This window comes from Rattus rattus, chromosome 7, assembly GCF_011064425.1.
Source record: "Rattus rattus isolate New Zealand chromosome 7, Rrattus_CSIRO_v1, whole genome shotgun sequence".
Classification (NCBI taxonomy): Eukaryota; Metazoa; Chordata; class Mammalia; order Rodentia; family Muridae; genus Rattus; species Rattus rattus.
In genome coordinates this window covers 109602372-109617556 of record NC_046160.1, presented here as the reverse complement: position 1 = coordinate 109617556, position 15185 = coordinate 109602372, and the positions used below count along the sequence as shown (strand labels likewise).

The window sequence follows — 15185 nt, the reverse complement described above, 5'->3', positions numbered from 1 at the left end:
TGCAGAGACCCTCAGCCAGACATTATCCAGAGAGAGAGAGAGAGAGAGAGAGAGAGAGAGAGAGAGAGAGAGAGAGAGAGAGAGACACGGACAGACGGACAGACAGACAGACAGACAGACACTAAATTGAATTTCTCTATTTGGTCCCTCCTCCTCTTGGAGAATGGGAATCACAAAGAGGAGGAAAAGCTGTAGGAGTTAAAAGTGATGTGAGATGCCAGAACATGGCCCACCAAATCAACTGAGTAAGACTCACATGGACTCACAGAGACTGAAATGGCAAGCACCAGCCGCATGGGTCTGCGACAGGTCCTTTGAGTATATGTTATGGCTGCTAGCTTGGTGGTTTTATGGGACTCCTTACAGTGGAGCAGATATATCTCTGACTCTTTCCCTCTCGTTGGGTTGCTTTTTTATCCTAAATAATGAGAGCTTTTGCCTTATCTTGTTGTATTTTGTTTTGTCTTGTTTGGCTGTAGACTATAACAGACCTATTTTCTGAAGAGGAAATGGGGCGAGGGAGGGGAGGATCTGAGACTGAGGAAAAGTGTAGTGGGAAGGGATATTGGTTGGGAAGTATTGTAGGATAGAAGACTATATTTTCAATTAGAAAGAAAAAAAAGAGAGGGAGGAAGGGAAGGAAGGGATTAGTGTTAAATCAATTTACAATAGAAAAGGAAAAAACTGGTCATTACTAGCCACCTGAAATTTGCAAGTCTCCAAGCTTCTCAATCCTCAGTTTCCTTATCTACCAAGAATGAATATGAGGTATGCTTTAATATATACACATACATATATACACATATACATATACACATCCATATATTGTATATATACAGTATATATATATATGTACATATAATTTTTTTCAACCCATAGGAAGAATAACAATATCGACCAACCAGACCTCCCAAAGTTCCCAGGGACTAAACCACCAACCAAAGAGTACACATGGGGGACCCATGGCTCCAGCTGCATATGTAGCAGAGGATGCCATTGTCCATCAGTTAGAAGAGAGGCCCTTGGTCTTGTGAAGGCCTGACACCCCAGTTTAGGGGAAAGCCAGGGCAGAGAGATGGGAGTGGGTGGGTGGGTGGAAGACCACCCTCATAGAAGCAGGGGGAGGGAGGGATAGGATAGGGGGTTTCCAGAGGAGAAACCAGGAAAGAGGATAACATTTGAAATTTAATGAGGAATTTTCAACTGAAGACTTTTTTTTTCTTTCTTTTTTTTTTTTTTTTGGAGCTGAGGATCGAACCCAGGGCCTTGCCCTTGCTAGGCAAGGGCTCTACCACTGAGCTAAATCCCCAACCCTTCTGAAGACTTTTTTTAAAGTACTTTTTCCCCCCAGAGCTGAGGACCAAACCCAGAGCCTTGTGCTTGCTAGGCAAGCACTCTACCACTGAGCTAAATTCTCAACCCAGCATTTGAAATTTAAATAAATAAAATATCCAATAAAAAAGAGAAAGAAAAAGAAAAAAAAATACAGCTTACAAAGTAGGTAAACCTAGGGAAAGCCAGAGATATATTGTGGTTGCTGATTTAAATTTTTTTACATGACTCTATATTTCTAAAACATTTGAAAAATATTCAGGTAAATAAAAACAGAATTCATTTTCATTTTCTGTAAAAATCACTTTAAAAGCCATAATTCAATTGCCCAGCCTAGATATGGTATAGGAAGTTCAGAATTTTATAAATGGGGGTATATACAAATTACTACCAGAGAACCTAGCAGCTTACATATTTATATATATATATATACATAAAATTAGATTCATATAAAAAAGAATCTCAAACACAAAGCTCATGTTTGCTTTTTCAGCTGAATAAAAGCTACATATACATGATATAAAATATGAAAAAGAAGTCTTCAAACAGAAACTAAATATAATGAAATCTGTAAATATTCTGACTTCCTGTCTAGGTACCTTTATGTGGCTATAGAAGGTTCTTCTATTGCTTCATCTAGTTATTCCTAGCATTCTTTCAGAAGTCAGAAAATGTTAACTCAACTACAAGTTTTCCCCTAACATCCAGACTAGGTAAAGACTTTGCTATGCCCTCTCATTATATACTACAAGAATCTCAATATTGCAATTACATACATGTATACTAGTGGTTTAGTATCTCTAAACTCTGCAAGACTTTTGAGACAAGAACCTTGAGCTTAAACTGATTTGAGGGTTTCTTCCCTGAGCACTAGCTTTCATAATACCAGAAGCACGCAAGCTTTCAAAGGAGGAAAGCAATCAACAGCCCTAACCCAGCTATGATGCCTATGAACAGCATCAATGATCAGCATGGTACGATAATCATAAGAGGGCAGCAGCAGCACATGCATCCTGGTGGTAACTAATAACTCTCTAAATGGACTTAGAACAACTAAACAAAAGGAAACCACGCTTGGGACTGAACACACAAGTTAATGAAGTCATGAACCTTGAAGGAGAACCTACAACCACCACTGTACTAAACCAGAATTAATTCCTAATTACTTTTTAAATATTTGTCTTTCTACACATATAAGTGTAGTGCTTACTTCAAGGAAACTTCTCTTTGCAGCAGAAATTCCTAAAACATTACAAATAATCAAAAAGCAAAATTGTAGAAGTCATTCCCAATGGATATATTTAAATATACTTCCACATATAAGGCTCAGGAACATTGAAAAAGAGGGGCTGAAATAATTGTAGCAGCAAGAGGATCAGAGTTTGCTGTAAGAATCAGTCTCCTACTATACATGGACTGACCCTGGGCTCCAACCTCATAGGTAACAATGAATAGCCTAGTAAGGGCACCAGTGGAAGGGGAAGCCCTTGGTCCTGCCAAGACTGAACCCCCAGTGAATGTGATTGCTGAGGGGAGGGCGGTAATGGGGGGAGGATGGGGGGGAACACCCATATAGAAAGGGGAGGGGGAGGGGTTGGGGGATGTTGGCCTGGAAACCCGGAAAGGGAATAACAATTGTAATGTAAATAAGAAATACTCAAGTTAATATGGCAGGGAAGAGAGAGGCAAAGATTAAAACAGAGACTGAAGGGACACCCATTCAGAGCCTGCCCCACATGTGGCCCATATATATACAGCCACCCAATTAGACAAGATGGATGAAGCAAAAGAAGTGCAGAAGTGTAGATCGCTCCTGAGAGACACAGCCAGAATACAGCAAATACAGAGGCTAATGCCAGCAGCAAACCACTGAACTGAGAATAGGACCCCGCTGAAGGAATCAGAGAAAGGACTGGAAGAGCTTGAAAGGCCGAGACCCCATATGAACAACAATGCCAACCAACCAGAGCTTCCAGGGACTAAGCCACTACCCAAAGACTATACATGGACTGACCCTGGACTCTGACCTCATAGGCAGCAAATGAATATCCTAGTAAGAGCACCAGTGGAATGGGGGAAGCCCTGGGTCCCTAAGACTGGAACCCCCAGTGAACCAGACTGTTGGGGGGAGGGCGGCAATGGGGGGAGGGTTGGGAGGGGAACACCCATAAGGAAGGGGGGGAGGGGATGTTTGCCCGGAAACCGGGAAAGGGAATAACACTCGAAATGTATATAAGAAATATTCAAGTTAATAATAAAAAAAAAAAATTTAGAATCCTGTAAAAAAAAAAAAAAAAAGAAATACTCAAGTTAATAAAGATGGAGGGAAAAAAAAAAGAATCAGTCTCCTAAAAATGTCAGACCCATAAGTTCTCACCAACATGACTACCTAAACATGACCTGCACAAGGAAAAGAATAGACATGCCTAAGGGGACAGAAGAAAGATCACAAGGCTTCAGCACAAAGAACTTCAGGCAACTAAGAAATGCTGAGAATGGGAAGGAAATAGTCTTAACCAGGTTAGAGTACACCAATTGGTTATCCAATACTAAATGGTCATCCCTGAAATCATATTCAAAAGTAACCTTATACAGATATATTTAGTAATACATAGACATATACATATTTTGTTGACTTCAATATTCTAGGCCCATGGCAAGTGCTACCTTAGGTGTGACCTTGTTGGAGGAAGTGTGTCACTGTGTAGGTAGACTTTGAGAGCAAACAAAACAGTTATCTTCTGGCTGCCTTCAGATCAAGATGTAGGACTCTGTTTTTCCAGTATCATGTCTGCCTGCACGCTGCCATGCTTCCCAGCATGATTGGTGATAATGGACTGAACCTCTGAAACTGTAAGCTAGCTCCAATAAAATGTTTCCCTTCACAAGAGTTACCTTGGTCATATTGTCCTTTCACAGCAATTGAAACCCTAAGTCACATCTATAACAGTAATTAATGAAAAAAGAGGCAATGAATTTTAAGATCAAGAAGGGGCATATTGGGAGGCTTTGGAGGATGGAAAGGGAAGGGGGGAAGTGATGTAACTATATTATAATCTCAAAAATAAAATCCCGCAACTTGGGAGACAGGGGCAGGATTCAAGGCCAACCTAGTCTACATAGTGAGTTCCAGAACAGCCAGGACTACATAGAAAGCCTCTGTCTCAAAATTAATTAATTAATTAACTTATTAATTAATTATAATGGATGGTGCTGATGATGCAGTGCTTCCAAAGCTTTTAAAACTTTTTATATTGCAACACTATAATGATGCTACAGAAAGAAGTGGAAGATAATAGCACTTTGCAAAAAAGAATATTTACAGTTAAAAATAATTTGTTATTTAAAACTTTTATTTTCTTCAAATATCAGTAAAGAATACTGAAAATTGTGGTTTGCCCAGAAGTGATCTGTATTTTGATGCTAATTCCACTGCCCCAAGGACAGCTGCCTAGTCAAGTACTTAGGAATCAGGTGACTTCACCAGAACCTTCTCCCCATTGAATTTGTAAAGTACAGGTGAGGGGCAGGTACAGGATAGAAGGAAGCCTGTCATTGGAGGAGAAGGAAGGATGGGCGGGAGAGAAGTTTGAAGGAAGAGGAGGTGACTGGAAGAGAAGAGAAGAGATAGAGGGGAGAGAGAAGCCATGGCAGGTGATGTTAAGATTCTGCGCTGTGTATTTACAGGTTGTTATTAATGTTCCTAAGGGATGGATGGTACCGGGCTTTGTATGTTTAAGTGGGTAATTATATCTTATCAACTGGGTCAAAGATTATTGTGTTGTGTGTTCTTTTATGTGAGGGTTGGAGTGTAGGAAAGTGTGCAGCGACAGGAGACACTGGGCCACAGAGGATTTGGGATTTGTTTCTGCCAAGATATCTAGTAGATATCTTGGGGCACCGCAGTGCCGGACCTAGCGGGGTAAAAGACAACAATACTTTTTTTATTTTTTATATTTTTACAACAACAGAAAATGTTTTGGAAGTCTTCAAAATATAAAAATATTTTTTACATTTATTTATTGTGGGCATCTTCAAAATATGAAAATATTGATTGATGTGGGCATCAATTTTTTCGTACCTAGCCAGACTCATTTGAAACTACCTGACACATTCTTGAATGGAATGCTTATCTCTTAAGCATTTCTATGTTCAATGAGGTGACATGGCACTAGTACTTGAATAAGCCAAAAGTTTTATCACCTTTTCCTCACCGCAGTGATTAACTCAAGTAGGAACACATACCCAAACTGGGCTTGAGATCTTCCAAACACACTTTTGTAGGTGAGGAGGGGAGCTGGTTAAGTTAATGAGCTGTAACTACTGAACTGAGAATGGGACCCCCGTTGAAGGAATCAGAGAAAGGACTGGAAGAGCTTGAAGGGGCTCGAGACCCCATATGAACAACAATGCCAACCAACCAGAGCTTCCAGGGACTAAGCCACTACCCAAAGACTATACATGGACTGACCCTGGGCTCTAACCTCATAGGTAGCAATAAATAGCCTAGTAAGAGCACCAGTGGAAGGGGAAGCCCTTGGTCCTGCTAAGACTGAACCCCCAGTGAACGTGATTGTTGGGGGGATGGCGGTAATGGGGGGAGGATGGGGAGGGGAACACCCATATAGAAGGGAGGGGGAGGGGTTAGGGGGATGTTGGCCAGGAAACTGGGAAAGGGAATAACATTCGAAATGTAAATAAGAAATACTCAAGTTAATAAAGAAAAAAAGGAAAAAAAAAGTTAATGAGCTGTGTTTAATCTAGTACTGTTAGAGGATCTAGAAGAATTAAAGCAAAAGATTAAGGCTAGAAAAGAAAACTTTTATTCAGAAGATCCTGCAACTAGTTCCAGTCACAGTGTTTGCTTTCTTATGGTTGAGCTACCTAATAAATTCACATCCATACATACACAAAGACTTTTCTCTCTTTTTTGCTTATCTAGTTTGGGTAAGAATTTTTGTAGTTACAAGCAGAGTCAAAATTTTTCATTCCATTAAGCATCACAAAATATTTTTTTAAAAATCAAATATTTTCTTTATAAAAGCAAAAAGCCTTTCTTTTTCTTTTATTGGATTTTTTTTATTTACATTTCAAATATTATTCCCTTTCCTGGTTTCCTGGACACAAAGCCCCTATCCCATCCCCTTCCCCTTCTTCTATAAGTGTGTTCCCCTCCTCATCCACCACCCCCTTCCCACCCTCCGACATTCCCCTATACTGGGATTCCAAAGTTGGCAGTTCCAAGGGTTTCTCCTTCTATTGGTGCCCAACAAGGGCTACATATGCAGTTTTTACCTTTAAAAACAATGGTATCTTACATTTCTTTCTCCCACCTTTGAGCATCTTTAACCAACTTTTAAAGAACACAATATTATTTTTTTCTCTGCATTTTTTTTGATACTTTTTTATATTTGGGGGTTGTGACTTCACTCCCACATACCTTTCCTTACTTATTCTAGATCATGGCCTCTTTTTTTCATTACTGTTACATACACATATGTGCGTGTATATATATGTATAATAGTATATGTTCTTAAATACATAAGAACAACCTCTCAGTCTATATGTTACATGTATGTCTACCTTTTATTTTCTTCAGGAGAGGTTCCGGCTATGTGGCCCAAGATGGCTTCAAATTTATGATTCTTGTGTGTCAGGCCGCTAAGTAATAGGATTACACGCATATGCCACCAACAACAGTTGTATAGGCACTCAAGTTTGTTTTATTCTGCTCTCCTTCCTATTTAATTTCTTTACAACATCTAGCTTTAACAATACATTTAAAATTTTTACTGATTTTATTTTTTATCTGCATTGGTGTGAGAGTGTCAGATCCTCTAGAATCAGAATTACAGACAGTTGGGAGCTGCCATGTGGATGCTGGGAATTGAACCAGGGTCCTCCGGAAGAACAGCCAGTGCTCTTAACCACTGAGCCATCTCTTTAGTCCCTTAACCATACTTCTCAATCTCAACCTTACCTTTGGTATCTTATTACTTCCTTTAACACACCATAATGTGGTTTGAATGTTACACTGTTTTCTCAACTCTCTCTTGAAAATGTAATTTTAGGCTTTAATGTTTCGATTTCTCACATTAACACCACTCTTCCCTAACTTTTTATTTTATGTTTTTTTCCACTATATTTTTTCACATTGAAGGCAATTTTGAAATGTCTGATGACTCCTTAATAACTTTTAGTACTTTACAAATAAGACCACACACAGAAAACTGAGAACCCTATGAACATGGGTTTCTTGATTTGTGAAACTTTTAGAGTAATTAAGTCAACAGCTAGCTATTCCAGGAGCAATCTTTTAATGAAAGGATTCAAAGGTCCCTGCACCAACATCATTTAATTTCTTTAGAAGAAGGAAACACACCATGACTCTTAAGCAAAAAAAAACAAAAAAACAAAAAACAAAAAAACAAAAACCAAAACAAACAAACAAAAACAAATCTACAAGTAACTCTTTCATCCATAGCCTCCCAAATGAAGTCAGCTTCTATGGACAGTTCACACCTTGCAGATTCACATTCCATGCCTACTTGTGGGCAGGCAAGGAACACAGGCCTCCTTCTACCTGGTTTAATCACTATTCTGTTTTTAAAACTCACTTTACAAATAAGTATGTGCATACCTAAATCAGTAAGAACTTCACACACTTAACCTTAAAGATTTATCCTGGTACTTCTTTTTAATTTGGCAGTGGATAATTTCATAACCCAGTGTTGTGCCAAGAGTATAAAACATAAAAACAATAGATGGGTTTGAACTTGCTCCTGCATTCTATAGCCTTTCTAAAGTTCAGAAAATTGTGGCTGTCTTTTTATCACTGTTGATCCTTACCTATTTTCTCTTTATTTCTTTTAGCCTTTCACTATTATTTCAGTGGGCTCCTAGGGGGGCAAGAAAGAAAAATAAAAACACCCAGTTTATAATTTTCATTCAGTGTTATCTACAAGCATATTTTTTTAAGCTGGGAGTTTCTTAACCTCCTTCTGAAAGGCTTTAAGGCCCTCTCTGCCAATTATCATGGTATCAATTACCATATTCTGAGACTTATCATTCAAATTTGCCAAGACCACTTGGAGAAATAAAATACAATGTAGTGACTAGAAGAATGTGTGTACCACAAATCTATTGAAAAGTAAAATTGTTCAATAAACTAAAATTGTTCCTAAATGATGAGCATAAAAATGAAATAACTGGCAGTTTATTTCATAAAAAAATGAAAGAAATGGCAGTTTCTTTTTGAAGGACAACATTAGGAAAGAGTTCTTCCTCAGAACAAACACCCAAAGTCAGTATGTCAAAGCAAACAATGTGTTGATAAGAAATAAAGAGTACTTACACAGCCAGACTACTCAAAACATACTGTACGTGCTCACACTCATCTGGGAACGACGTGCTGGCTGACGTGAAACAGCACAGTGCAGTCTGAAGAACCTGAAGCTGTGGCAACGGGACCTGCCAACGCCCAGCATAATCTTCAACCACCTAAGAGGAGAGTTAAGAAGCACATTACTGTGGAAATGTTGCCAACTTAAATTTAAAATGCAGATAAAACTTAAAAGACATACAAAAACATTAATTCTACACGAATGCACCTGAATGAGAGGTAAGGAAAAGTGTCCTATATTGCTTATCTCACAGTATAAATCTGAAAATAAAATCAACCATCTTTGAAAATATAAAAAAGAAATACACTAAATGAATACTTTTAGCTGACAAACCATTACCAATATTTGTTAACAAATTTTCAGTCTATATGAACCTTGGTTTAAACATCAAAAGTATGAAAATTAAAATAACCAAACAGAAAACTAGAAATGGATATGCATATTATTATTACCATTGCATTTACAGCACTAAACATGTTCATAAGTGTTCCTTAAACTACATTAGCATAATATGAATATTTATATACTATATTATGAGAGGAAACAGGGAATTATGCTTCTTAGGGCTTATTGGCCATTACCTGAATTTCAGACTCAGTGAGAGACCCTGTTTTAAGGGAATAAGGTGAAAGATCGCGATGGATATGACTTCCTCTTCTGGCCTCCACTTATACACAACCTCCCCACACACACACACACACACACACACACACACACACACACACAAAGAGAGAATCCAAACACTCATACTCACATATAGAAAAGGAGTCAGTCATCATTTTGAACTTTTCTAACAAATAATTTTGTAAGAAAAATCTAAAGTTACATTTTTTAAAAAACAGCAAAATGACTTAAAAGTAGATTCTAGAAAGGTAAAAGTCATTTGGAATCTGCAAACAATTTAAGCCTCAGTATTTTTGGATGCTTAATAAAGTAAGTTCCTCACTCAACTCATAGCTCCTTAGATTGTTACTTCCATGTTGGACTTTGAAGAGCTCTCAGTGTGGCTAAGTCTACACTTTTCCAATATGGGAGCTGGAATACATGCCTCTGCACCCTCACGTCCCATGCCATCTTGAACATTATCTATGCTCTATGAAGCTACTGATAGATAATTCACCACATCTAAAGACTATTTTTTGCTAGAGTACATATACATAGCTCGGTGGTAGAAAACCAGGATGTATAAAGCTTCAAGTTCAATTTCTAGTAGAAGCAGAATAAATAAGCCAAATTAAATAAAGATGATTTACTTTACAGATTCATTTGTTAGAATATAATTCTACTCAAAAGTATTAGTTTGGTGATCTAAAACTATATCAATAATGCCACAGTCTGTCAAATACAGTCTCCGGTGTGAATTTGATATCTGACATCTTTTAACTATTTTCTCTAGAATTTTTCCTTCTCTTAAGAACATACCCTGAGGGGTTGGGGATTTAGCTCAGTGGTAGAGCGCTTGCCTAGAAGCAAGGCCCTGAGTTGGGTCCCCAGCTCAAAAAAAGAACAAAAAAAAAAAAAAGAACATACCCTGAACACAGCGCAAAGCATCAAAGCATACCCCTTCTTCCTGTACATGATCCAAAATGAACCATAAGACTATAAGCTAACTCAAATCACAATCACTTTCACATCTGTTTTAGCTTGAGGATAGTATAGACTTAGGTTTTTCAATCAGCAAAACTGCTGCATCATTTTTGCACCCAGATTGCTCTTAAGCAGTCCTTCTAATTTCATAGCTTCCACTCTTCCCAGTCACAGTACCAGCCCAAACCAGCAGTTATGCACAGCTAGTATATTAGCATTTACTTCCAGTTCATGTTACCTGAAAATATGCAAGGTTTTTTCAATGTCATCATCAAGATTGTATCCAAAATATAACACGGATATGTAACTGGAACATGTTCAAATTCCTTATTAATGATCATTAGTCAATATCTTTTTGACAAGGCTATTAAACCAGCTAGTAATATTAAGTCTCTCCTATTTTACTATCTGAGAAAGTATGTTTAGAAAAAGAAAAAAAAATATATATATATATATGTTGAGTCTGGCACATATTTCATTACTGTCAATAATCTTATTTTTTAAGTAGAAATAATTTAAATTATTTGGGGGCAAAAAGATAAAGATGCTCTTCTCTTCCCATTGTCAACCATTTATTCAGTAAATGCTTCAGCAAATTTTACTCACTATTTCCCATGCTCAACAGTTCCCATCATCTACCTATTTGGAAAACACAATATTTGTGCTTATCTGTCTAGGTTTACAGCAATTCTTCAGTTCTAGTTTCTATAAACTTGATTGTTTGATAGTGTCTCCAAAGTCCATCTGAATGTAATTGAAAAATTTTAAATTATAGATTCCTACCAACTTTGGTTTGTAAGTTTTGGTTCGTTTAGATACAAACAGCTCCTAGTTGGGGGAAAAAATCATTTACCTTGTTAGATGAGATATTTGTAATGAAAAAATTGTATTTTTTCTACCCAAATATCCTCTGCATATATTCACTATATTCACTGACTTAACAAAAGACAGTAAATTTTCAAAAGAAAGGAAGAAATCAAGTAAAATCACATTATAAGAATGTATCCCATTCAAAAGGAAAGATACCAAAACTAGTTTCACACATGAAATAAAAGTACTTTGGTGAATCATAAAATAATAAATAACTTAAAATATTGATTAGATATTAGGTCTGTTTCACAAGAAGAATTTCATACCTTCTACTGTGAATCTGGTTAAAAGCCTATGGCTGGGGAGAACATAGGCTTTAGACGGGAAAACTCTTATTTTCTAAATAGTCATCCTGTCAAAACTGCCTTCAAAATGTTTGTACCCACAAATCAGAAGAAAATGGCTGAGTGCTCAGCTATGGATGGGTCATCTACATCTACCCCCCGAATCCAACCCTCAGTACATGGAAGAGGGAGCAGATGGGAAGGAGAGCAGTGAAATGTTGGCCTGTGGCCCTGACATGAATATTACACAGCAGCTGTGGTCTCCTGTCCAAGACCTGCAGGAGCTCCAGCATGGATAGGAGAGGGGCTCCCACACCTGTGGAAGACCTGTGGGCACCTCATGGGAAGGAGAGTCGCTCTCCTTTGAGTACTATGGTGCTACAAGGGTGCCCATGCCCTAGTAATAGTCCCACATCATGCATATATGTAACACTAATTAATTGGACTCAGGGAGTTATTAATAATTCTAAAAGGAGGACATGAAGGTAGGAGCAAGACTGGATGGGAGGCACTAGAGGAAGTCGTAAAGGAATAGTGGTAGTCATATATATAAAATCATAGACTACAAAACATCTCCATACTAACGAGCATACCAACAAGCAACTTGGTTTGTGCTAACTGCCATTGAAACACTGTAAATAACTCTTTGTAATTTAAAATTGGTTGAGACTTCATATTCTAAATATTCTGTTAACCAGCATTCTGCTACTTCACACTTGAATGCTACACAGCATTTCCTGTTCAGCTTTTTTATTTTTAAAAGATAACATTATCCAGATGCAATGTTTTTTCTAACATTCCCACAATAGGAATGGTATTGTTTTATCTATACTTTGTATGAAACAAGGGACTGACTTTCTTCCTCTTCTGTGGTCCCAGAACTTTCTATAAACTATGGGAAAGAGCTAGAAAGCCTATACTGCTTAATAAAAAGAAGGGTAGCTGCCAAACATCAGTCAGAATCCTCTCACTCTATTTTGTCCTCCTCCTCAACTCTGGACTGTATGACTGTCTTTTTTTCCACACTCTCATTTATAAAATATGAGCTCAGTCCTTCTCAAAACATACCATAATAAGGATATTTCATACCACATGCCCAAATCACTTAGTCCATGGGATGATGTTTGTAATGATTAGTGAGAGCCTACCAACTCTAGGCCAAGGATAATTGTAGAGGTTTAGTTCTATATGTAGAGTTTTCACATTCATTGCATGTGACACAGGTCAGGGCACCTACACAATAGCATGGAGGTCAGCATAAAAATCTGGCTTTCCTATTAGTAAAGTGATAGTAAACAGGAAGGGCTTTACATCAATTGGGATGTCAATTTCCATTTGTTACCAAAACTTAAGGAGTAACACAACATTTGCTTTATAAATTTTCATATTGGATCGGTGCCTGGACAAGAGAATACAAGTATGTGCACAATAAAAGATTAAATTAAAATGAAAGTTAAATAAAACTAACTTTCAATACTAGGTGTTGTGGTAAATCTCCAACCCTAATACGCTCATGCAAAAACACAAACTCAGTCATAATATTTATAAGTTGCACGGCTTTAGGTTGGGCAGATTTACCACTAGACTAATCTATTATTCCCCGGCTATGAGATCCCTTGCTACTTGAGGCTTCTCCAGCCCATGCGGTTCTGCTCCGACTTCTTTCCACCTATTCCTCCTAGTCCTTCTTCCTCTGTTGTTCCCTATTCTCTAAAATCTCTGCCCACCTTTCCCTTCCACTGCTGAATCGCAGGCTGCAGCCTTTATTTAACCAGTGAAAATGGGGAGAAGGTTCACCTGAAATCATCTGGGTGATCCACTCCTCCAAGGGGCAGCTCCTCTTAAGGAAACAGAATTAACATCAGAATACAAACAGCACCAGGGCAACGCACAACACTAGGTTTGCTCAGTATCCAGAGAAATTGAATTTAATTTGGTGATTGCTTTGTTTTATGAGACAGGGTTTCTCTGGGTAGATTTGGCTGTCCTGGAACTCAATCTGTAGACAAGCCTGGCCTCAAACTCAGAGATCTACCTGCCTGTACTTCCCAAGTGTTAGGATTAAAGGTGTGCATCACCACTAAATGGCTCAGGGGTAAAGAGCACCGACTGTTCTTTCAGAGGTCCTGAGTTCAAATCCCAGCAACCATAAGGTGGCTCGCAACCATCTGTAATGAGATTTGATGCCCTCTTCTGGTGTGTCTGAAGACAGCTACAGTGTACTACTCATATACATAAAATAAATAAAAATAAAAAAAGAAAATATTTAAGAGCGATGAAACAATTTTATTCATAGTAAGAGAATTAAAGAAAAGTAAATAAGAAGGAATGCTGAATAAGATGGAAAAAACTTGTACTTCCTTAGAAAGTATACACTCCTAAAATCAACGGTATGGGGGCGGTTAGGGGGCAGAAATGTTCTCAAGGATAGAATTAGGGAGGAACAAAGCACTAGTTGCTACCCCCTAGAAAGAGAATCTTTGATGATTTCAAAGGTACCTAACTAAGGGAAAACGTAACTATAGGACAGAAACCTCAAAACTGAGCCAGAGTGAAAATCCAACTATGATAAAATAGTCTACTAAAAACTGATGGAAAATAATAAAAGAACACTGAGAAATTTATACAAAGTAGCAAAAAGATTCTACAGATCTGATCTGATAAGTAGCAAAATAAGAGATCATATTAAATTCTCTGAAGTATTTCAGGTACATCTTGAGTATATAGTTAATATAAATTGCAATTATATGATCAGCATAGTGCCATTAATGAAAGGCCTAGTGAGAAGAAAAGCAATAATGAAAAGAAAGTAGGAGCTCTGCTTTAGACGAATATTTCCTTAACTGAGGAAGCTAAGAGTGAGTAAATTTTGTTTTTTACTGATGTCATCTTGAATCAAAGTCCTTCACATTTTAGTTTCTTGGCATCATAAAGATGAGAGATAATGGACGGAGCAAAAGCAAAGAGAAAGGAAAAGGAAGGCATGGGGGCCAGCTCAGAAGTAGTCTAAAAAGTAAACCAAACCAACCTCAGTATGTTTATTGATAGTAAAGCATGCATACCCTCCACTGCTCACAGAAATGTGACAAAATAGAATGTTTATTGTGCCAACGAAGTTACACTATATAGGACATAGGACAACTAAAAGCAAAGTAAAAAGGCTGAAAGGAATATAAATCAGATAAGGAACTCTTCAGTTGGAGAGATAGCACAGCATATGGTTTTTGCAAGGACTCAAGTTCAGTTCCCAGAACCTACTTTAGGTAGCTCAAAAACATCTAAAAGAACTTCATTTCTTGGTTATTACGTAAATGGTGTAAACAGGGAGCAGAAGAATGCTTTTATGATTTAATTTTATGAGGGATTTTATGATTTAAGATATCAGGGGAGCAGCAACCTCCCAGGTAACAAAGTACGAAAAGTGTCTTAGCACAAGATTGAAAACAGAAGACAAGAACAGAACACTGAACTGTGAAGCCTGGAGGACAACAGCTGCGGTTGGGGTTCTTCAGACAGTACATGCTGTGCTACTACACAGACTCCAGACTTACTCTAGCAAAAAAGTACAGGACCACACAGAAGAAATAAGTATTAGTAGTAGAAATATGTAGTAGAAGTAATATGCCTACTTCTAATGCAGGAGCCATCAATTAAGACCTGGTAGCACCTGTGGTTAAAAACCATTGATTTCATAAAATTTTTAAAAGGA

The 15185-nt window shown here is 37.8% G+C and overlaps 1 protein-coding gene across 1 annotated transcript in view; it reads right to left on the bottom strand.

The window, feature by feature from the left end:
* Znf654 (zinc finger protein 654) overlaps positions 1–15185 on the bottom strand; it is a 64934-nt gene that overhangs the window by 35493 nt on the left and 14256 nt on the right. Inside the window, exon 2 of the mRNA XM_032908238.1 lies at positions 8687–8832. Coding sequence (XP_032764129.1) covers positions 8687–8832 — 146 coding nt within the window. The remainder of the gene's footprint in view (positions 1–8686; positions 8833–15185) is intronic.